Genomic DNA, 23,965 nt, shown 5'->3' with positions numbered 1-23,965 from the left:
AAGGCACACACCACATCTCAGCTGCTGTGAGTCCCCAGGCAGATTCTGGGTCAGAATTTGGCCCCAGCAGGTGCCATCAGCAAGGTTTATTGCTAGTTTCAGAAAAAAGACTGTCAAGCCAGCATTGGCATTGGTCAGAGCAGGCAGGCTTTGCCAGGTTAGGGTCAGGTCTGAGAACAGAGCTTCAGGCCAGCAGAAGCTAATAAGCCAAGTCCAACCGATGAGTCCAAAAAGGCCAGCCTTGGGGGCAGTGCTAAATCCAGGATAGGCAAAAGGTCTTGGCCGGGGTTGGGATTAGTGCTGGTGTCCAGGTCAGAGCTTTATTTAGCAGGAATCGTTGTTCCCAGGCACCAGTAAGCTGGATTTATTGCTGGGGCCAATAGGCAAGGCAAAAAGGCTATGTTTAAGCCTGCTGCTTGGATGCCAGTTTTATTCATCATAAAGGAGAAAGGACAGATCTTAGAAACATAATGAAGAGAGGTAGTGGAGGTGGATGAGGATTTGTCAGACTTAGGCAAGAAAGAAAAGGGAAGGAATATTTAAAATATAGACAAGTTTCGGGATTCTCAGTGTGGGAGGTAGTGTAAAAAAAAAAAAGGAGATGTTACAGGGATTTGGACAAAAGATCATGAGTTCAGCTCTGGCTGGTTAGAGAGGAAGAGATACCAGGAAATCATTAGTTTCACAATCTTGAGTTAAAAAAAAGGTTTTACATTGAACAGATTAATGTATTGCAAGATGTCTCTCTTTTGTAACCCTTTAATATGGTCATTTAACAAGCTCTGATTTCCACTGTCTAGGGTTGTAGACAAGCCACTGCTTGGCTTATGAACTGGAGGGACTTCCTAAGGAATGAATGATAAATGACAAGAAGGTAAAATAGGAGAGAGAAATAAAAAATGAAAGCAGGGTTTGGGATTTTTTTTCTTTTTTGGCCTGAGTGCCTGCAAATCATAGCTATAATCTGCATCTCTCCATGAACTCTGAGGCATACTTGGGTATACTAATTTTGCAGTTTTTATACTTTGTGGTCATTCACTGTGACTCATACCAGATGAGATTCTGTAAAACCCCATATATTCTTCAATCTGACCATCTTATCAAGAGCATTACTGTGCCTAACTTTTATGAACATCTGCATTTTCACACACATTCCCAATCCACCTGCATCTAAGCATGCATGCAAAGCAAGAACACAAATACACTCTTTCAAGGGAAGTTTGAAAACAGGCAGAGTCAGGGCAGGTCAGTCCCAGATACACTACCCTGCAAGCTACCACAGAGTGAGTTCTTTGAAAAACGCTGCAACTTCCAGCTGAGACTTTCAAGTTGGTGTCAGTCTTTAAAACCAGCGTGGGACCTCATCTCTCTGACTAGCAAGTTTCTTCTTCAGCCTTGGCAAGAAACCATCTCCTGAAGCAGAAGGCTGACCTCTGGCATAGGAAAGCTTGGCCCCAGTAAGACCTTCAGTTTCCAACTTCTTTACTAATAGGCCTTACTCAGTAATGAGGGGTCCAATTACCCCTCAGGAAAACCCAAAATATACTAGATGAACACACATGAGACTTCTACATAAGAAAAGCTCTCTTGCAGGGATGTTTGCAAAAATGCCCATCACACTGAAGGGTCTGTCTCCCTCAGAAGTTCTGAAGATCTCTGTGGATGTACAAAAGGACCATGTGCACCCTGCACCAGCCTCTAGCGCCCTGTCTAGTTCTGCTAGTACAACCAGCATCTCAAGGACCCAATATGAGCATGCTGCAGGAAGAACGGCGGAGCCTCAGGCACGCAATCTGAGAGCGTTGTCCATAAGCTTGAGTAAAAGCGTGGTATTTCAGTAAGATGCCACTCTGTTGATTCTGCTCCCCTGAAATAATTTCAAATTTGTCTGTGGAGCACAGTCAGACCTAGTGATTGCTCTTAAACTATTTCACAACAAAGACATCTTCTCTGTCTCTTACTGAACTCACCCGACAGGCTTTGTCTTTGCATTGTCTAATACTGCTGCCTCCACTGACACTTAAAAAGGAAGGTAATAGAAACCAAAAGGTTCGCACCTCGTTCAAACTTCAGCCTCTTGTATAACTGAAACTGGTCAACAGGCACCAAACATGCAATCTGAAATGAGAAACAAACACACAGAAAAAGCATTAGAAACACAGACTTGAAAAAAAATTAATGAGCACCCTGTTCTACATGCCTGCTCTCCTGAGCTGGCTTTCAAATCCACCTTCTTTTCCTGGTTACTTTCACCACCACGTTCCTCCACACCTTGACTTCCTTCTCCAAAATGCGAAGTAGTTCTTGACCTCTCGTTTTTCAGCTACGCAGTCCAGTAGTTCAGCCCACGCCTTTCTTACCATGCATAGGAAAGCCTTCTCTCTGGATTCTGCATTTACTTCAGGCTTCTCAGTTTTATTTCTTGTTGGTTTAATGTAACGAAGGGTGACAGCTTGCCAGCCTTGGAGACTGCAGCATGTTGTTCATGCACAAGAATACAGCTCCAATGAAAGGTTTCTCATTCATGTCTCCCAGTCTTAATGGCAGGGGTCACGTAGCTCTCAGGAACTTAAAAGCTAGTCTGGTTTCCATTTTTTATTCATTTCATGGCTTTTGGGCTGAGACAGTTAATGCCATTGCTGTTGGAATTTGCCTTAGACACGCACCAGACCACTGGGAACTGGACTGAAGTTAACAAATTTAGTTGGCATACACAAACAGGCTTTGCTGATACATTTTACACATTACCATAATTAAACTAGCAGCCTAAAAGGCTAAATGCTCTAATCTCCAATTAACAGTCTACGTAAGAAAACCAAGTACCCTATTTAAAACTAATAAGCAAACCTGCATACAGGGTAAGGAGGGGTTCAAAAGAAACTTCATAGACACTTCAGGAGCCACATGTTTGTTAGACTCTGAATCTGAGATCATTCTCTTTATTTGATCCATTCGTAACACTGTACCAGCACTGAAAATGTCTTTCTCTTTTACTGAAAATAAACCTAGACCAATACTGATACAAGACCTGATCATTTGAAGCACTGTGAGACAGGGTAGAACTGACAGCTTCAAAGTGAAGGGCTCTCAACCCTCACATCCAGTTTCGTACCACAGTCCTTCAGATTACTGTAAAAGGCAAATTTTGCCCTCAGTGAAGCAGACACTGGCCTTTGCTATCCTGGGTTGTGTGACAAGGCACTTGTGAGAAGAAATACAAAGACAAAAAAATTCAATATATATTCAATATCATGCTGTGAGTACATTTGCTTTCGTAGATGGAAAAAAAGAAACAAATATATCAATTTGTATATTATAAAATATGAAATTGCTTTATTGAGATCTCAAATCAATTGGAATTAAAATTGCATTTTGAATTGGATGTTTGGATCACTTATTTGACATAAACCAATGTCATACAAAAAAATAATCCAACTCATGTCAAGATTTAAGTGTTCAAAGATGCTTAAAAGACTTTGAGTTGAAGAAATCAAAAGATTTAATATCAAAATGGGAAACACCAGCAAATCTTTACAAAGCATATTCTTAGTCTAGTAAGTCAGCCCTGGGTCAAAGTACTGCTCTCATTCAGTTTCTGAATTCAGGGTGTAGACTATTTTTAATAGGGAAGTATTTGCATGGCTAAACAATATTACATTAATATGACTGTAAGACACAGAGAGCCTCCTGGGAAACTCTTCACCTATTGATCAGAAGTCAGCTGAAACACTCTTGGAAAACAAATGGTAACTTAATCAAATGGGAAAAAAAGTGTGAAGTTCGGCAGCTTCAGCAAAGAATGAAGCTAACCAACAAAGCTATATAAAACCCACAAGACACATCATTTCAGTATTGCCCACTCCTCCCCAGGGCAGCTTCAATTCTAAATGGAGTTTGGAAAACAAAAGGAGTCATCTGCTTTTCTCTAGCTGGGTAAGCATTGGCAACTACTTTAAATTTTCCTTCATTACGACATAAATTAAAACAGCGAGTCTCAATGCTGTAAGAGCCACTTGAGTGAATTGTTTAGTTGTCTGGGGTCTTTCTGTGCTTGCTTTTGCTTTTAACAAACAGTTTTTCAAGAGCAGTTCTATCGAGCCCAGAATTTCCCATGTATTAAAAATCGTCCTTTTTGATTACAGTGGGAGCAGAGTAGGAGTTTCATTGCAGATTTCAATAGGAAGCACAGTCAGTGCTGAAAGCTTCCTTTTCTCCCATTGAAAACCTGATCTTACCATGCCAGCCTTCCCTACCGGTTTCACCCAGCCCCACTCTTCTTCCTACGTACCCTCTCCACAGCTCAGCTCCCCTCTCCCCGCACGCAGCTCGGGGCTTTGAACACAGGCAGCCCGTCACCTCTGCCACTGACTCCCCCAGGCTTTGAAAGACCAGCTCCTGATAGCACCCGCGTGGAGGTCAACCTGAGAGGTGCTGAGCTGAAGCCTCTCACGGATGTAGTATCTTCAGGCATGAGGAAAGGAACGCACAACCCGCTGCTGCCTGAATTCAGTGCCCCACGTCAAAGCTGTACGTGCAAACTCAATTGAAAAAAAAAAAGAAACGTGAGTATCAGGTCCCCCCCAAACCCAGCAAATCCTTTCCTCAGTGAACTTTTAATCTCATGTATGCTTAATCGAGAAGGACAGCCATAAGCATGGCACGGGGATTAGGTGTTTATCTCCTACTTGGCATCAGAGTCTAAGTGTTCATCTTCATACAATTTCTCCATCCCCACCCAGGAGTCCATCCCAAACATTCCTCTGCTGCACACCCGCGCACAGCCCTGGGCCGGACAGAGGATGGAGACCTAGGGAGGAAGCAAACCGGCAACCTGGCAGATGGCAAAGGGCCAAAAGAGAAAGACCATGAGCACGTCAGAAAGCAGACGTTTCTTATTCTAGGCTGTGAAATTATTCAGTGCAGCAAGAAATGCTACAGGACAAGTTTTGGGGTTGTATTTTATTTTTCCTTTTAAGACTGGGTTAAGTTTACAATTAAAACCTATGAAGAAAATGAGAGGCAAGGACTCTCCTCTCCTGAAAAGACATTTATTGTTGATGTATCAGGCTGCTGGGAGACAAACTAAGTTTTCCGGTTTTCTATACCCTGTAAGCAACGTCTGCAGCTAAAATAATCTTGTTATAGAGCACAAGAACACATAAGAGCTCTCGTTAAGAAGAGCAGCTTTCACTTGAAGTAAAAACATCTATGGAAAAAGGCAAAATTTTGAAGGTTCACTACCACAAAAGGCTCCAGCTGGACCCTTGCCAAGCGTACAAAAAGATCGCCCGACGTGATACGATAACTGGGGGTGCTGTTACTATGTGAGACAAAAGAGCAAAGGAAGAAAAATGAAAGGGCTTGAAGTAATTGGGTTCAGTTTACACAGGGGCAGCCTGTTCCTTGTAACCTGGGCAGTGCAGCAACCAGGAGCCAAGGAAGAACAACTCCCCTGTTTTTAAACGCTGGCTACCACAGTGGAAAGGGAAAATCACTACTCCACCTATTCTCAGGCTTTCAAGGGACAAGCAAAGAGGCAATCAAGAAAACTGAATAGATCTGACTTCCTTTCACACCCGTATGAATCAAACCTCGATAATGCCAAGGGAGGGCAGTTCACCAGGACAAGCGCTGCTCCGTTTCTCGCTTTAGCAGATACGCAGCAAGGGCAGATCCTGTACTGGCAGCCGCAACGGCCGCTTGCAAAGGGTTGCGTCGCCCACCTCTGCAAAAGTCCCCACTCACAGAGGCACTGTCTAGCTTTGCAAGGAGTGCAAAATAGTTTTAACTTGGGCTGTGGTTTGCTTTTGAAAGGGATATGGGAGTTCAATCTCTTTATTTTTAGAAATTACACCCACACCTTTCTTCATCAGCTACCATGCTCTCTAGAGTCATCATGAAATACTAAATTATTCATTTTCTCCATTAAGGAGCTCTTCTCTTATTTAGTGACAAATAAAAACAAAATTAAGACTCCCTCATTTGCTCCCCTTGGATTTATTAAAGAATGAGTAAATAAGAAGAACAAAAATTTTAATATTGACCCTGAAAAAGCTAGGTCAGCCTGCAACATTTTCTCACCTTCCTCCTCATTTTACCATTTCAATTGCCCCTAGCAAAATGTAAACCAATTTTCAAATTAAAAATAAAACTGGTATTTTAAACTGACTCCCAATGGTACTTTTGTTCAGCTATGGATGGAATATAACACCGTTAAGAATTCTAAGATCTGGGTCACTGTCCCATTTCAGCATCGCTTTACAAAGCACTGACAACCCTCTGTCAAGTTAGCATCGGTGTAGGTCATGGATTTACACAGACAGAGAGACAATAAGCACCATCTACACTGCATGCAAAGGGGTAATTCTCCTTGTCAAACTTAAGAGGCAAAAGGAGAGCCCAAATCAGTATCTTCTTTAGTGCCTGCTGCATGGTTTTAATCCAAATCGGATTATGTATACATGGATCATTGGCATCAGTGTTACAAGCTTCAAAACAATACAGGAATCAGAAATAGCAAAGCACAATCCCCTAGACATTATCCAAGTGTGTATTGCATTAGAAATCCCTGTATGCAGTTGAGACTTACCCTGATTCATAGCTTACACTGGTGACTGGATTTGCACCAAGTAAAACCATTTCAAACCATGATAAATTACCCCTTATTTAGATTAGGGATATTAACTTATCCAATTAAATCAATGGAGCAAATTCCCAAGAGAGACAGGAATATTCGAGACAGAAGAAGTCTGCATCGTTGAAGACAACTGCATTAACATAAGATGTTCCTCCTACCTTCTGCTTCCAGGAAGGAATCCAAATCATCTTTGTTTATTGTACTACTAGAGCTTGAAAAGACAAACATCTTGTTTAATGAGATTGCTTTTAAACTTCCCTTTCTTTTGTGTAACCAGCTATTTGAAACAGAGTCTGTAGCTAAAACCATTGCCTTCCCACCACTAACACCCATTTATTTCTACTTAAAACCAGCTATACTGCAAGCAACTGCTATCTTGATGTAACAGGTCAAGATAGGACCTAGGATTGCACTTGACTTCAAGCACTCCAGTGGAACAATTCCTTCTGTTTGAATGCACTATTTGCCAAAACAAAAAAAAAAAAAATGCTGGGAAACATACCAGTTTCAACTAGATTTTGTTAAAGTACAAAAAAAAAAAAAAAAAAAAACAACAAAACCAAATCCAAACAGAGGGGTTTCTGAAAACATATTTTCAAAGTACTGAAAAGTACAATTTTCCAGTTCAAATGAGTTTTCATTTTAAGTTTTTTAAGAACAAAAACCTGGAACATTTTCTTCTGAGGTCCAGAGAGACACAAAGACCAAAAGTAAAGCCTTAACTCCCAACATCTCCTATACTCTATGAATAAGCAGTTTACTCCCCAAACACTAATGAAATATTCAACTGTTTTAGAGAGACACATTCCTACTATTCCCACTTGCTCATTTCTTCATGAGCCATACAAGAAGAAATTCTATTCCCTGTTTAAAATGTTAACCAGAGTTTTTTGCTCCCTCCACCCCCCGAAAGCAACACAAGAAGCACGTGTCTCAGAATCAAGGCAAGAGCTGTGAAAAGTCTCTCATAATTTAGTACCAAACTAGATAAACTTTGAAGAATTTTACCGAGAAGATACAACAGATTTAATTCACAATGAAGACAAACACGTCAGTGGAAAGCACTGAAGAAATGTTACACACCTTGAAAAAGGACCTTGAGAGAGGGAAGTAGAGGAACTTTCATAGCCATAATGTGTTATAAATTGCTTATAAGCTTTATTATTAATTGTTCAGTTTCCTTATCGAAGAGAGTTCAATCCAAAATGCACTGAAGTCAATGAAAAGGCTTTCCTTCACTTCAAATTATGCCTAAGTTCACCTTATCTTCTTTGAGCAGGCTAGGGCAAAAGGCATTTAAAAAGCAAACAAAACAACCGCAGTAGCTAACATAATTAGACATAATTTAGTCCAAAGTATAGGAATCAATTTAACACCATGTCCATCACAAAGACAGTTTGAACTCCTATTTTTTCTACAAACTGTAACGGTACCTGGTAAATGTCAGTCACAGCAGAGTCTGAAATGGACATGACATGAAAAATACACTTTTTCAAAACCCTAATGCTAACATGGGAGCAAAAAAAGACCAATTTCCCCCCAGTACAGGCAACACATCATTCCTCATGGCACTGTCCTGGTGAGGAACCTTTTCCTGCCAGATACCAAACATCCAGCCCTCCAGAGGTGAGAAGGCTCATACTTTTACACCAGGAGTTTCAGAGTGTGTAATGAATAAACTGTAATTCTAAATAGTACTTCTAGGCCAAACAATAGCCATATTTAAGCACATTCTCTACCATCTGAATAAAGTTCTGTTTTTTAAATAATAGCTTTTCAAGGTCACATTTTCACATGGAACAGCCTTTATAGTGAAGAAAAAAGAATACAGGGTGCTCATACATAATCTGCAGTTTACATACTAATCTTTCAGATTATTAACAGATTATTGTTTCTGGGGGTTTGGGGCGGGGGGGTCTTCCTTAAAGAAATAGGTATTTGGTAAAATACGTGAGCAGTTCATTTTAACCAGGTTGGGGGCCTGTTTGGTTTTCAAGAGGAAGGTGTCTCAAGTGCATCACCAAAATGGAGCATCAGAACATTCATTCATCCACGGGACACTAATGCACATTTGGGCTGTTTAGTCATTCTGCCTTCAGCCCAAAAAACACCCAAGGATTAAGCTAATGGTCCATTAATACATGCCCTGGAGTGTCATCGTGCTTTACTAAGGGGAAATACATCTCTCTAATTCCTATAGCATCATAAACCTAGCTTAACAGAGAGGAATTCTTCCTACCATCTGTTAGTTTTCCTTAAAAAATTCATTTTCAGTAAAGGCTAGTTGCCTTCAATCTGGTGCGATGAGTAGGAGGGACATTGCTTCACCCTCTCTGTATCTATGCAGAAGAAAGGAGGAAGGGAAACAGCTGGCTACTTTCCACAGTAGCTGGATGCAGCCAAAGAAAAGCTCCACCAGATGCTTGCATGCTGTAACAAACATAACTGCAACTCCCAGGCCCTGATTCAGCTAAGCACGGCATTTCAAATGTATACTGGAGAGGAGATCCTGATTTTTTCTGGAGAAAAAGGCATTCGTGGTATTGGGAATTGCACTGCCATTGATTGCATTTGAATAGGATTATATACTTCTACCACAGTTGTCATCTGTATTCATAGTGCTCAAGGGAAACCAGAAGATAAGCTGCTTTTCTTCAGTTCAGGGATGGAGATCTGATTCTCCTTGATTTTATCCCTGCAAACAAATGCAGAGGGAATCCACAAAACCAGACAAAATCCCTTAGCCACCTTTTTTTTCCTGGTTTGTTTTTTTTCCTGCTTGTGTTCTCAGGCCCAGCAGGGACCTACCTGGCTCACAAAGCAAGCAAGCAAGAATAGCCGCAGGCAACATCACATTTGCCCACAGTTTTCCATGGCCTTCTAGATGCACAGAACAGCTGGCACGTATGAGGGTTCCAGCCACACTGCCAACAGCTCTTCTCTGTGTCATGGGTTTGGAGCTAAGCCCAATTCAGAAACTCTATACCAGCTCTATGTCAGGCAGGAGGCTGCTTGAGCATTGCTGGGAGGCCACCAGGCAGTGTGGTAGGGGCCATCTGCAGCCCCCTTGAACCCCGTTGTCCCCAGTGGTGCAAGAAGATCTGAGGCACACATCTTCCCTCCAGTTTCTCCTCCTCCAACTTTCAAACTGAACCTTCCAGTTACTGTGGGAGATTGTGCACGTGCCAGATGTGCAAACAGCTCTGCCTAAACCTCATTTAGCTTCTGAGCTCTCAATCTCTCCCATACCTGCCGTGGGAATGAAGACACTTTTTTGCCTCTCTAAAGACCTACTTCCACCCAGTGCTGTGCAGATACCTTTCTTTCCATATAACTATACAGAGTCCTGTGTGTTTATATTGGACTGCAAATTGGTTGCTGCAGCCCAATATAAACATACACGAAGAAATTCTGGCCTTGTGTACCACCAGTTTGAGTTCTTGAGTTAAGAGAGGCACAAGAATTTCAGTGTTTGCAGTCAAATCAAACCTGATTTAACTGATAGTGCTAATGGAGGCTTAGCAATTCTGGGATACAGGCTACTCTGGTTAAGTCACCTGCATGGGAAATTCAGAGGTTGTCTGGATGCCAAGTAAGCCTTTCCTGAAGGCACAGAGGGAGGGAAAAATGAGCAAAACCCTTGAAAAACATCTGTTTGTTTCTAGTTCCTCTTGTCAGTCAGGCTTCTTGCCAAAAGCTCATTAAAGGTAATTAAAGGGAGGAAAAAGTGTATGATCATATTTATTATGTAGATAAAGAAGCGGGGGGGGGGGGGGGTGTTATGTTAAAAAAAAGAGAAAGAAAAAGTGTTGATACCTCTGCTTCTTGTAGGGTCCCATGGTTCAAGCATACCATGTCTGGACATGTGATAGGAGAACCACAGCCTTCTTGAATTGCCAGCTGCATGTACTGTTTTAGGCACTAGAAACGAGTAAAGAAAAGAGAAAAAAAAAGTTATAGCCCACATGTTGGTAACACACAGATGCTAGAGATGCTGCACAGCTACCACCTCCACTGCCTTAATTGGCTGTCCTGAAGCTCCAGCACACAGAAAACATCAATTATTACAAGCATGAATGCTACAAGTCATTACATTGGAAAGAATGCAACAAAGACCAATTAATTATGCATGACTTCATCTGCCAAGCATTGCATTTACCCAAGTCAGCAAGTCAGACCTTTCAGCACTAACAACCCTTACGCTCTGCTAAACTGGGATTGGAAGATTTAGGAGGGGGGAGTATCTTTCATCCTAATTAAACAGGCTTCGCTCTTTTGTCTTTCCTTCTGTGTTCTTAATTCAGACTCTCAGCCAGCAGTCTCCATTGTAGGAGACTTCATTTACAAGAAAGAGACTACTGTTCTCAGCTGCATAAAAGGGGAAGAGGGTTTATAACCTGGTTAGGAGGTTATAATCGGCCCTAGAAGATGTAGAGCTACCAGTTCTTCCCCCTCCCCAGATCAGGCAATTTCCATGGTTTACCATGATTTATCATCAGCCTCTAGTCTATTAAGCAGGAGTTCAAAGTCCATTTCCAGCATGCAGGCCACCTCCTGAATGTTTCCAAATTGGTTCGTTACACAAAAATGGCAGGCCTCCCTCCTCCAAGGAAAAAAAGCCCTCTGTTCTCCCCACATTTTATTTGGCATGCCAGTTCCAAATATATTCAGCTTGTCTTTTTAACACATATGATAGAGTCTTCAATAAAATCATGGCATAAAACTGGTGCAATGGCCCAAAGAACTGTGCTTGAATTGTATCTCCAAACTGCACAGTAAGTCAGTGAGCTCACTTCTAAATCAAACAAAACAACCAAGTCTCCTCAAAATAATGACAAAGCATAGAGTAAATTGCAAATCACTGTTAACAAAGTAACAAAACATGGCTTTCTGGCAGATTTTGGTATCAACTTCCATAGTTTATTGTAAATTAAAACCAACATATTTTACAAGCAGCAGGACTAATGCAGCTTTATTCCCTCCAGATTTGTATTTCACGCCTACGCGATAAACATCTCTTCCTCAATACCGCTGGCTTCTTCCCTTATTGCCCCATCAGTTTTCAAGAAACATGTCAAAGCATAAGGTCTTTGAAACCTCTGTCTCTGTCAACTTCTGGAACAGCACTGGGTTCAAAAGCTACTAGGTGGGTTATGGGGAAATCACAGCCTTTCAGAGCATCACCTTGGGTTAAAGCCCCAAGACTCTTCAAAAACTGTTTTTCCAGTATTTACAGGCATTTAACATTCAAGTCTGTGTTAGTTTGGACTGTTCTGAGAAGGCCTTGCATGTTGTGCTCTGAAAAGAAATTTCCTCATTTGTATTTTTATTGGAAAACTGGTACCCTCTGAAATGTCAGGATAATTAGGACTTTTACAAATGGAAATGAGGTTTCCTTATTATTCTGTCTGTCTCTCTACTGAAACGTCCACGTCCACATGTTTTGGTTAATTCTGAGGAACTATACGGAGATATTAGTTCAAGCAAGTAGAATCAGCTTAACTTAGTGTCATTTTAAATGAGCTTACTTTTGATTTGCAAATATTTGAAGTGTGTTCATTTAGAAGAATTTAGGGGTACAACCTAAATGGTAAGCTTTAAATATCTAGCTCATTAAGCACTAATGGATTCAGATCCAGCACACACCCCTATAGGAAAGCAGTAGAGCAGCCTGTAAGGAATTGATGGTGCAAGCAGTATGTGGGAGGTGAGGGAAATACTCGCAGGTGAAGAGCAAAAAAGAAATCACGTCAGTAACTGAAGGCAATATTAGCTTCTTGGGGAGTATCAGCCAGACTTAACCAGGAACTATTCTTTTATTATTCAGACAGCAGTATCAGTGCGTTGTCCCATCTCCTCGCCCACCTCTCCCAAAGGCATCTAGGCACAGTGCTTATAAAAAGTCAGTTTAACCACCGGATCCAATCACCCCACTAGCACATGCAGCTCCTCCACAGAGCAGTGAGCAGAAGCAGGTACGTAACCACGGTGGTGCCTGGGAGCCGGTACCCCAGAGACACCAGACTGCCGGGGTCCTGCCCACATCTGCTGCCACCACGGTCTGGGCAGTGGCGGCAAGTGACACAGGGAAAGCCAAAACAAGTGTCCCCAGAGCCCAGGGTGACTCCCAGTGCCATTACTGATGCAGATGAGACTGTGGGTGACCTGTTCCTGCAGCCCCACGTTCATTAAGCACCTGGCATTGCCCACATGCTTCATCCCGTATCACAAGAGAAACGGGGTTATCAAGTGCTCACTCCCTGCACAAATTTCCTCCCTGGTTTGTGCCTGTACCCAGCCTCCACCAGCAACGATGCAAAAACAAAATTCTGCCCTCTGAGCCCCTTCCCCAAAGCCAGCACGCGCTGCAGTGTGTTGGGTGCACTTCTTTGATCCCTGGGTGATGCTCCAGCAGAGCCTCCTTACACCTCACTCCCTCTCCTCATGGGAGACCTGATTACTTTCTGGATCAACTGTCGGGGAAGCGTTTGGGGAAGGGGGAATGCTTCCCTCTCACCAAAGCATTTAGTTTGCCTTAATTCCTCAGCAAGCATGGGAGAGCAACCTTTTACTTTCGCTAAGATCCTGGCTTCTGTCTCCTCTGTGGTGCTGCCTGATAGTTAGTAATTTGTTTTGACAGCATGGTACAGTGGATTTGTATTCTGGGGGCAGCTCAGGTCAGCTGGTTACAGAGGGAGGACAAAGCCTGAGAAGTTACTGCAGGCCTAGCAGCAGCCCAGAGGCTTGTTCTTAATTTAGATTTCCAGGACAGAAGCTCAGAGCACTGACAATTACCCTTCCGTGCAAGGATGGGCATGAAGCTCTTAAGGCGCTTCGATCCACAGTATGGATTTTGCAATCAGTTTCAATATGCAGTATCTAAATCATTAGGGGTACCAAGCCAGGAGAGCGGAGGTTTCTGAGGATTGCTAATGCATCTGGACTCTCCTTCTCTTCTAGCTCACTGCCTGGTTGTAGGTGAAGATAGGTGAGCAACTGGAGCCTTTTGCGATATTTTTAGAGGGTGCTGTGCTTTCAGAGGGTGACTTGGAGAGATTTTATAATAGAGCTGTGCAGTGCCATGGATCTTCAAATGTTTCAGAGAAAACCTCCCTGTGAAATAGTTGTTATAGGTATTATATCTTTTGCCTTGATTTTCTGCATTTGGAGAAGTTGCTGCGGGTGCAAATCAAGAAGCTGATGGAAGGACTTAAAGGTGGTGGGAAACTCGAAGGAAGCATTTAACATGTACCACTGAAGGATTATGCTTTTTACCCAAGTCTGTACATGAATGAAGATGTGAACTTCTTGCTCCCTCTTTCACAAGTTAGGAGCAAAGAAGACACAGTGGAAAATCACTAAAATTTTAAAATATGCCTTCACTTTAACAGTAAGACTGGTTTTAGAGGGGTTTTACTATCAACTACAGATCAGCTACTAATTTAGCTACTTAGTTGAAAAGTGGCAAATAAAAGTATCTGAAAAGATGTACAAGCTGCAAATGTGATGAAAAGAGGACTCAATGTCTATATAATGAGTCATGACTGACCTTCTCAGCAGTATGTCCTCCCACACTATAGAGAATACATTATACAGACATAAAATGGTAAGACTTTGTGCATTTTGTCTACAAAAATCAGCAGTATCTCAGTTAGGAAAGCTGCACACGCTACATATGCTACTTAATTGCTCTACAATGCGACAGTAAGATCAAGATACTCAGCCTTCTGTGGTATTAGAGTTCCTTGAAAGGATCTTCATCTTGACATCCAAGAAATCACCAGGCCTCAACGCCCTTGGGCTACACTCGCCCACCAATTTCCTGCAGTGGGGTGAGAGCAGTCAGTGGCTGGAGAGGCCACACCACAGGACCTGTGGCTTACAGTGACAGTCACCCCATCACCTTACCCTCCATGGCCAGAGCAAGTTCATCCGCAGTGACCCTCCTCCTACCAGCACAGTGAGGTTTCCACGAATGCATCACATAGTCAAGGCAGAGTGGTTGAGGCAACAGACTAAAAATCTGCTGAGGTCTTGCTGAACAGGTTTGAATCCTACCGACTACAGATGAAATTGGATGTTTGGCTCCATTACGTTCACCCCTCAAATAAATGGTAGACACCAACACAAGGAATTTTAACTTCCATACCTGCAAGTGTACCCTAATCAGTTACATTCAGTTTACTCAGATTTTCCCCACTGAGCAACTATACCATGTACATATCTGAGTTCTGGGATACACAACAAAATCCCGATGCAATCAAGCAAGAGGGATCAATTCAAATGTGATAATGTAATTCCACCAGTAAAACTCAGTACACCTAACAGAAGGCTTTGGTGCTGAACTAACTTTGCCAAGCATGTTTTGCTCCTACTGGACTACTGTCAACTTCAGTGGAAAGAGTACTACAAGTAATTTTTTCTCTGCCTGAGATTCATAAAGTATAATGACACTTTTTTCAAATAATTTGCTGTCTAAGCATTTTGGGGCAAGAATTTTTTTCTTCTTATGCTTCTTTTGTCTTTCAGGCCATCACCTTCCTCTATTTAATAAAATAAGGTCAGTATCAATTTACGTACTTCATAAAATGCTACTCACAAGTAAGTTAAGGCCTGTAAAGTACCTGGATCAAATTATCATGCAACATATATGCATTTCTTTTTTATCTTGCAGGACTTGTAAGAAAGATTACAATTTAGCCAAATATTTACATATGTCCCAAGTACACACTCACCTCCTGGAGCTAAGGCTTTGTTGAAAGTGTATGTTGTAACATGAGGGAAGAATCTTTTAAAAAGCACTGAAAAGCCCAATCCAGGAATGCACAAACTAATAACATAAAAAATTCCTTCTTCAGTAATAAACACTTTCTCTAATCTTCAGAAGTGTTTTCTACGGTCAGCTACGAGCCCCAGGAATACAAAATTCTGTTCAGGCTATTCATGGATTTTTCATTTCAACACTTCTACACGCTGTTCTATCTTCAACTTTTTTCCCCCCCGAAGTACACTGTACAGAGGAGATTTTTAATGTACTGACCAATACTGTTTGGCAATGTATATAATCTGCAAAGGGACCATAACAGTTTTGCATTTTAACATAAGAATGAGTTCAAAGTATAATTTCAGTATTATGTTGCTAGGTAATTATGTGACAAAGGCACTATCTCTCTCTCTCACTGTGAAATCTTATGTTTCTGTTCAAAGCCATTTTCAGATAATCTCCATACCAGAGACAAAAGATGGACCTCAGTCATTCCTACATAGTGCTTTTTCAAGTACCTTGATATGTTCCATTACCTTGCTCATCTCCCATCTGCATGCAGCTCTTCAGCTCCCTAAATGCAGCCTCATTGGTTTGGATGCAAAAGTGTAAAAAGAAACCACGTATGTAATTTGACAAAACTGAACAGGTAGTTTTATTAAGAAACGTGGAGGGATGGCTAGGAAGAAGAAAGGAACAGAAAGCACTGGCCTATTTTCCTGTCAAATACTCCAGATATTGCTGATAGCCACTGTGCAGCAGTTGATACAGGATAAGTAAGGGTATTTGTCTTTAATTAAATTGCAGAAAGGGGAAAAAAATGGATCTACAGTATTTCTTAACCAGTACAAGGGCATCATCTACACTAAATATGAAAATGCAAGAAATGATTGAAGGCATCTTGCCAAAACAAGAAGGTCTTTTCTACTAACATATAACTTGAAGACAATTTCAATTTCAGAAAAATTAAGAAAACCTCAGGTTTTCATCTTAAAATCCTCAAGACTGATTTAAAATGTTAAATCTCTCTTCCAGATTTGCCCTCAAAACTGTATTGGCTTGGGTTTGGGGTTTTTTTAGCCTTAGCCTTTTTATAAACTCAAAATTTGGAGGAGTGAAGAAAAAAAAGACTGTATATGGAGAGAAAACAACTTTTCAGTTTGCATTCCAGAGTGTCTTATGATTCAGAACAAATCAACAGATAGGCATTTAGTTTTCGTTTCAGTTCTGGGCAGTGTTTATGTACTTTTGATTCAGTAAGACATAACTTTCATTTCTTTCTTATCGTTTATAAATGTTACCTGTTCTTCAGTGCATACACAAGACAACGTAGTACTCATGTAGTTTTAAATGGAATATGTAGTATTACTGAGTTCAGTAAGACAGTTCATGTCAGAATTCTAAATTTAACCACCTGATCCACTCAGAACTTAATTGTGTACTCAAATATACAACCCCCCCAAACAGTACTCATAGTGTTTATGACAGATCTACATAACATTTAGCAATATGTTCATCATTGTCATGACATCTGCACTTATGCATGTTCAATCTCCAAAAAGGGGCCAGTTGCTTTCAATGTGTGGTAACTAAACTCCTGGAATCTCTCCAGTATTTCTCAACAGGTCTTAAAACTAGATGAATTAAATCTATTCGCAATTAGCTTGGAGGCATCTGCACTTCACTTGGAAAAAAATGTGAGGCTTTTCCAATTAAAGAGAGTTTTTTAAAAGGACACCACAGAAATAACCATTTATTAATTTGTTAGACATAAACTTATGATAGGCATGGTTTAAAGTGAAAAACAAAAGTCCAATGAAACATGCATTTGTATTGCCCAATCTATATTTTAACTGCTAAGGACCAGATGCAGTGATAAATGAAGTTGCTTTCAAACGGATAGAAGATCAGGCCATGTAAGAGCCTTATTGAGAAAGATGCTTGAAAGAAAGTGAAAAAATGCCCCTTTGGCCTCAAATGACATACAGTCATCTTGTGGCTCAGTAGAAGGGGAGGAATTACATCACTGACAAGCATTTTATTTTGTCATGACCAAGTGAAAACATCAAGCAAATATGACAACAGACCAGAATATAATGGCCTACCGGTGCTCCACAAGCCTATTTTTTAGGGGCTTTTTCAGGCACATCTGAGAAATACATTGTCATCAGCTTTGTCTCAAAAGATCTACCACCAATGGTGCTAGATTCTGCTCAGATACATAGTCTAAAACCAATTTACACATGGCCTGCTACATCCTGGCAGCCTTTCATAAAAGTCAGGATAGGTTCCTGGTAATCGTTGCCATGAAGTGGTACCACCAAACAGAAAAGGACCAAAGAACAGGACCAGAGAAACTTCCCAAAACCGAACCAGCTGCGACTACCATTTCTCTTGCAAACAAATCTGTGTCCGGCCAAACCTGGCCTCACCAACAGCTACAAAACAGACATGACCATGAGGCTTATGTCACAGGCTGGCTCAGTTCATGTGGCACTCTGAGGCATTGACAAGTTACTTCACAACTGTTTCTTCATTTGTTAAATGGAGATAACGCCAACTTCACTGATGTGGTGCTGTCATTAAACATGTTAGTTCCCTCTTCCTCACCTGTCTTCCCTGGGCCACCATCCAGATCCTGCCAACTCTACTGACTTCAGAAACACGTAGCCCCTCTTCCTGAATAGCAGCATCCATCAAAAGGCAGTGGGTACATTTGTGCTCTTTTAGTACCCCTACTAACTCTGCCTTTGGTGTGACTCTGCACAGAAATGCATGTAAGAAGTTCTTAAACCATCTAAATTACTATAAAAGTGCTATGTGTTCACTGCCAATATTAGCAGGTGTGGGCATTTTCTTTTTTGTAACTTTAAAACAAAGCTATTCTGAAACATTTCAAAGGTTGAGCCGGGAAAAATGAATCCAAAATGTCAAAACTTGACAGCTTGCTATCTGTGGGTGGAAGCAGAAAACAACCTAAGGTGAGCTTTATATAAAGTAAGTGGGGCATTGAAGCACAAGGTCTATTTAGGAAGGGGAGAAGGTAGTGTTCTGGTACAGCTGTGAGCACATGCAGGTGTCTCCTAGGATGGGGGAAAGAGGAGGAAGGAGAGGAGACAAAAACCCTTCTTGAAAATTAGCACCAAGAAACAGAAGAGATACTAAACCCCAGTGTTGGCTAGATGAAGGCAAATCCAAATTTTCCCCTACTTAGACATTTTACTAAGTAGTCTTTCACTGGAGTATTCATGTGCATTTGCTCCATTTAGCAGGCATCCCACGCTCTTTGTCATCTGTCTCCTCCTAGTCTTTGATCTACTTGGTCTCCTCTGCTCTCAGGCTCTTCTGCCCATGCTTTTTGCTGTTGATGCTGATCCTTCACATCAGTTTGTCTCCAGTTCTCCAGCGCTCCCATGTACAAGCAATCTGAGGCTTCACAGCACTAAGGGCAAAATGTCAATATTTAGCCACCCAAAGGAGGCAGGGCAATGCACAGCCGCTCTTAAAAAGATTAAGGAAAGCAGAGGAGTCTTAGTGTGTCCTGCTGGTGAAGGGCAACAGACAAGCTCCAATTTCTGGAAGGGTTTCATCTTCCCCTCTAGCAAAAGTAGCTGGCAGCAGCATGCAAGCCCCTCTCTTGGAGGCTGCAGCCTCCCAAGGCCCTGACTTGCCAGGCAGGCAGCTGCCCAGAGCACCAGGCTGTCAACAGCAGCAAAAGAGCCTTTTTTGCCCATGTCTAGCCCCGGCCTTGCTGTCCCGTAGCTACAGTGGAAAATCTTGGTCTCCCAAATGCCTTTGGATCACCTTCTACCTGTAAAATAGCCGAGACAGCAGAGAAGCTGCCCATGCTTCTATTCAACATTGCACACTTGAGTTCTCCTTCCAAGGTTGCGTGAAGTTTAATCTCATTTAGACAGCATTGTGCGCACCAAAATAACAAACAGGCGGATCATCATGATATTTGTTTTGTGCGTTTTGTAACTCAGTTACTTCACATGCTTCTCAGAAGTACAAGAACCAACAAAGAATTTGCTTGGAAAAAAAGAAGGGTGAATCATGCTAGGTCTGCATAAACATGTGCTGACAACACAGAAGCAAATATATGAAAGTATCTTCTGTTTTCAGTTTGTTACATGTTGTCTTAGGCATCTCCAACCCTTGTCCAGTAAATAACACACAAGACAGGTATAAGCTGCTGCTTGATGTAAATAGCAGCAATGCCATTTATTGCTCACCTGGCTCTCATCAGGACTCTGAAATGCTTAGGAAGAGGGGGAAAAAGAGAAAAGACAAAAACAAACAGAAGTGGCATGCAGGGAAGAAGCTGACACTGGCTTTTTTACTGACCCCCAAAACCACATTTTCTGTAACAGCACTCCACGGGTTCCCTTCCGTCATCACTGCCACCAGGGCAACCTTAGCACACCTGGTAAAACCTCACCTCCATGACTGCTTACAGGCCACAGACTCGCACTGAGTCTTCTTAGGGCCCTTAGTATTTCCAGTATCACTGCTACTCCTGCACTCCTCACTACTGCTTCCAAAGGGTGATTCATGCTGTGCCAGCTATCAGGGCATTTCTAGCAAGAGGAAGCGAGGTACATGCGATCACACCACTCATCGTCTCTCCCAGCTGTTTTCCCAGTTTTAGCCAGGTTTTGAAAAGGCAGGAGTCTCCAAGACGTATACTTTCCAGCCAGTCTAATGAGCACCAAAGCGTGGGCAACACCCAGTGCCCCCTCCAAAGGCAAAGCAGGGAGGTCAGCCTGTCCATTTCTGGCACTACCCTGCCAGAGCACTCCTGACTTTTGCCTGAGTGAGGCACCACTGGAGCTATCTGGAGGAGGAAGAAGAAGAGCAAAGGACACAAACATGCAAGAATATTGCCTAGAAATAAGCGTAATATTCAAAATATAATTTTGTATCTATCAGGATGTAATTAATATTAGTTTCTTTGGACCCATACATAAGTCCGCTAAAATACTGTATTTTGTAAGACTGTGATGGTGTAGCCACACGCAGTGTGTAAGTATTTTACACACATGCGTGAGCGATGTGACCACCACAGGGGCAAAAACCTGTGTAGTTGCACATGGGCACATCCAAGGAAGAAAAAGTTGCAAGGCAACAAGGTAAGCACTGCAGATAGGAAGGACATCCCACCAAATATACAAGAAGGATGACTGGCAAGACAAAAACCAAGATCAGTAGTATCAGGAACAGAGGAGATCCCCTCCCCTTTAGGGAGTGGGGCAAGTAGCATAAAACCGTGCAGCTTAAGCAATACATATATTGCTGAATATATATATGTAAGAGTGTGCATCACAGCATGGCACTCCACAAAGGTTTTATAGGTATAGGAAATGACCTGAATAATATAAAGTGCAGTCCTGTAAAACTTTTGCAGATAAAATGTACCTCACGTCTCTGCCCAACCCTCTTCAGAGATTAGTCTTTCATTCAAAACTAATATAGTCCAACACAATAAAACCAAACCATCAGGTACACTGTAGTCATTTCCAAATTCTTGGGATGTGTAAATGTGTGCTTTATCTCACATTTCAGTGGAGTCTTATGTGCAACAAATGTTGAGAAATACAAGGCTAATGCCTCTTCAGACCTGACTGGGCTACCAAGTAAGATGGCTAGCATGTTCTGCAAGCCATCTGCTTTTTCTTCTCTGAACAGAGAGAGTAAAAATGTTTATAGCCATTTGAAAAATTCCTGTCTTACTAGCAACATTCCACCAAATGCAAACATACACCTTCTTAAACAGTTTACTTACTTTGGCTAGAATACAGCTTTTATGAGGTATAATGTTTATTACAAGAGTTTCTAAGCTGAAAAAATAGCTGCACACAATTCTAATTCATTTAAATTCCTTGGTTTTACAGGCTACAACTGAAAAGGAGACATAAGCTCGCCCCTGCAGATGCCTAAATAGTAACAATTTCCAATTATTTCCACAGCCAAAAAAAGCTGTAGTGAAAAACAATCATAGATGCAGAACCATTACAGTTTGCAAAAAAGCCAACCCCTCACACATGTAATATGTGTAATAGAACAAAAAAATTAACAAAACTAACAGTTTCACCTTAGTAGAGCAGAACCTATTATGCCCTTTTCTATTTCAAATTTAATACTACTCTTGGATCTATAAAATTAATCTTGGCAACAGAAAATAAAAATAAGCTATACAAGCTGAAAGCATTGCTAGCTGAAAAACCGATATGGGCTGAATCCCATAGCTCACCCTTGACGTTCTTACCCCAATATCTGTCTTAAGGGTAGTGTGAAGGTAGAAGTCCTGGCATGGTTGGGAGGAAATTTAGGGCATTGCATGCCAGTGCAGCTACTGCAGGCTGTGCCCCGAGCAATCCCCCATGCAAGCCCTGGCACTGAGGCACTCTGTGGCAAGGTGCTTCTGACACTGCTCTTTGGAGGCTGCCCAAAGGTGCAACTCATTATGGTCTCCCAGAAACTGCTCTGGGTTCAAGACAGAAAGCCATATAGGCAGGTTAAAAGTTTCCAGAGTCTCCTTTGTTATAGGACGCAAGATCTAAGACTCTGTTGCAACAGCCCATACACATCCATCGGGACGATGTTCAGACACAGGCAACAACAGCCAGACAAAGGGTAGACATGGAGCATAAGCACAATCGAGACATATTACACCCGCTGAAATAAATAGAGCATGTCTAAAGGCTTCTCCCAGCTGCACTCAGCACTCACTCATGGCTGGCTCTTGATTTAGACAAAGTCAGCAAAGTTTGCACAGATGCCAAACAACTGTGACTGTACTCCACTTCGCGGTCGTGGCACTGCAGAGCCAAGCTCAGAGCAGATGGTCTTCCCGCTACCGGCCAGGTAAGGGGTGTATGTATGGGGTGGCAGCTGCGGCACCAACAGGGGACAAGTGGGGACAGCAACTTCCCCAGCCGTCACCGACCTCTCCCTTTAGCCAGTGCCCCGAAGGAGCGGATAGCCCAGCTCTGCCTGGCACAGTCCTCCCTTCCCCAGGGGTGAAAGGGTTACTCTGCCCAGCTAACACTGAGGTTAATATGCTATTAATGATACTAAATCAGAGTCACTGAATTCTTGGAGAAAAGTGGGACCACTGTAAGGTATCAACTTCTCCGAACTTTTTTAATTTAAAGTAATATCTTCATACCTACCTGTTAGGTATGTTCTCTTAAAACTTTTGTTACAAACTAAAATACGGAAATGTTTTGTGGAAGTCAGTATGGAAAACAAACTTCATGAAGTTCAGGCTGAAAATGCATATTAATCAACCTTATCCTAGTTTCTTGGAACACACAGCTAGATTCTTATCCCATTTAAACTACCCTGAATTCAGAGGAAGTGAAGATACTCTCACTCAAGCTGAATTCACAAATATCAGATTTCTTCCATGAGTTCAAACATTAAAGGGCAAAACTTAAACATACTTGCTTGATGCTTATCCACAATTTATTGTTAAAAAATAAAACCAAGCACATTTATTCTGGACTTAATAAACACAACATCCCTCCAGTGGCTTCTGACCTGTTTCCAAAATCCATTAGTCAGGTACACCAAGGTCACTATCGCTGGAGAAACTGGGTCCATTTTTCCATGCTGACAAAGAGACCAGAAGAATACCAGTATCTGTAGGGCTTTTAGCAGCTCACTCAACCTCCGCCTTTATCATTTCCACCAGCTTTATTTGATCTGAATTTGCAGGACAGAAAGTCCTCACCTACAACTATAGGCAATTCATGACTTGGGCAACATCTCTGCAGTACAAACTGCAGATGCAAAGGTTCAATAGGCCAAGGTTCATTCTTGTTTAGGTTTTCTGATTGCCCTTAAAAATTACGTACAAGACTTAAAAGGTCTCTGAGTACTCAGAAAATTATAAAGGGGAAACAAAATCTCACAGTTATCCTATGACATTTCAAGGTTTTGCTTCAGAAAAATAAATACTGAGATTGCATGTAGACTGTGTATGCTCTCTGACATTCTTAAAAAGCATCTTTTTCCCATTTTCTACTGTGATTTATTATTATTTAACTGTTAGAGTTATGAATTATCAAAAGGAGAATGACAGAGTCATTCTTTTAAATAAAGACACACTAACACCAAATGCTCTTTAGGAAAGCATCTCCTATCAGCATGGATAACACATGCTTCTCGTACAGGACAAGCAATGCCATCTCACAGTTCTGTCTCCCATTACCCCGCTCTGTAATGTTAAGGCGCTGCTAGGCCTTACCGATGTACAAAAGATGCAGCTGCATTCCTGAAGAGTGGTCATCTTATCCAGGGAATATTCACAGAGACATAGCTTGCAAGTGAGCAGGGGCTCCAGAGCTAACTCTCCAGCTTCTGACTCATCAGCTGTCATGGTGTGAGGACAAGCCTTCCCAGCAGAGCCCATTCAATCATTAATCGTCCACTCAGCCTGAAAAGAGAAATCAAGAGCTGAAACATCCCACAAGCCATGTAGCTTCTCACTGACCTGAGCATTTACAGCTCAGATCCATAAAAGCACCTGCACACCCAAATATACTACTTCAGCATCT

The 23,965-nt window shown here is 41.8% G+C and overlaps 1 protein-coding gene across 1 annotated transcript in view; it reads right to left on the bottom strand.

The window, feature by feature from the left end:
- The window catches only part of RNF144B (ring finger protein 144B), a 53,706-nt gene that overhangs the window by 12,554 nt on the left and 17,187 nt on the right, over window positions 1-23,965 (bottom strand). Inside the window, exons 2-4 of the mRNA XM_049823991.1 lie at window positions 23,656-23,844; window positions 10,454-10,558; window positions 2,058-2,118 (exon numbers count right to left, since the gene is read on the bottom strand). Of these exons, the coding sequence (XP_049679948.1) occupies window positions 2,058-2,118; window positions 10,454-10,558; window positions 23,656-23,820 (331 nt within the window). The 5' untranslated portion in view covers window positions 23,821-23,844. The remainder of the gene's footprint in view (window positions 1-2,057; window positions 2,119-10,453; window positions 10,559-23,655; window positions 23,845-23,965) is intronic.

This window comes from Accipiter gentilis, chromosome 20 (assembly GCF_929443795.1).
Source record: "Accipiter gentilis chromosome 20, bAccGen1.1, whole genome shotgun sequence".
NCBI lineage: Eukaryota > Metazoa > Chordata > Aves > Accipitriformes > Accipitridae > Astur > Astur gentilis.
The sequence above is the reverse complement of the archived record's forward strand: the minus strand, read 5'-3'. Positions and strand labels throughout refer to the sequence as shown.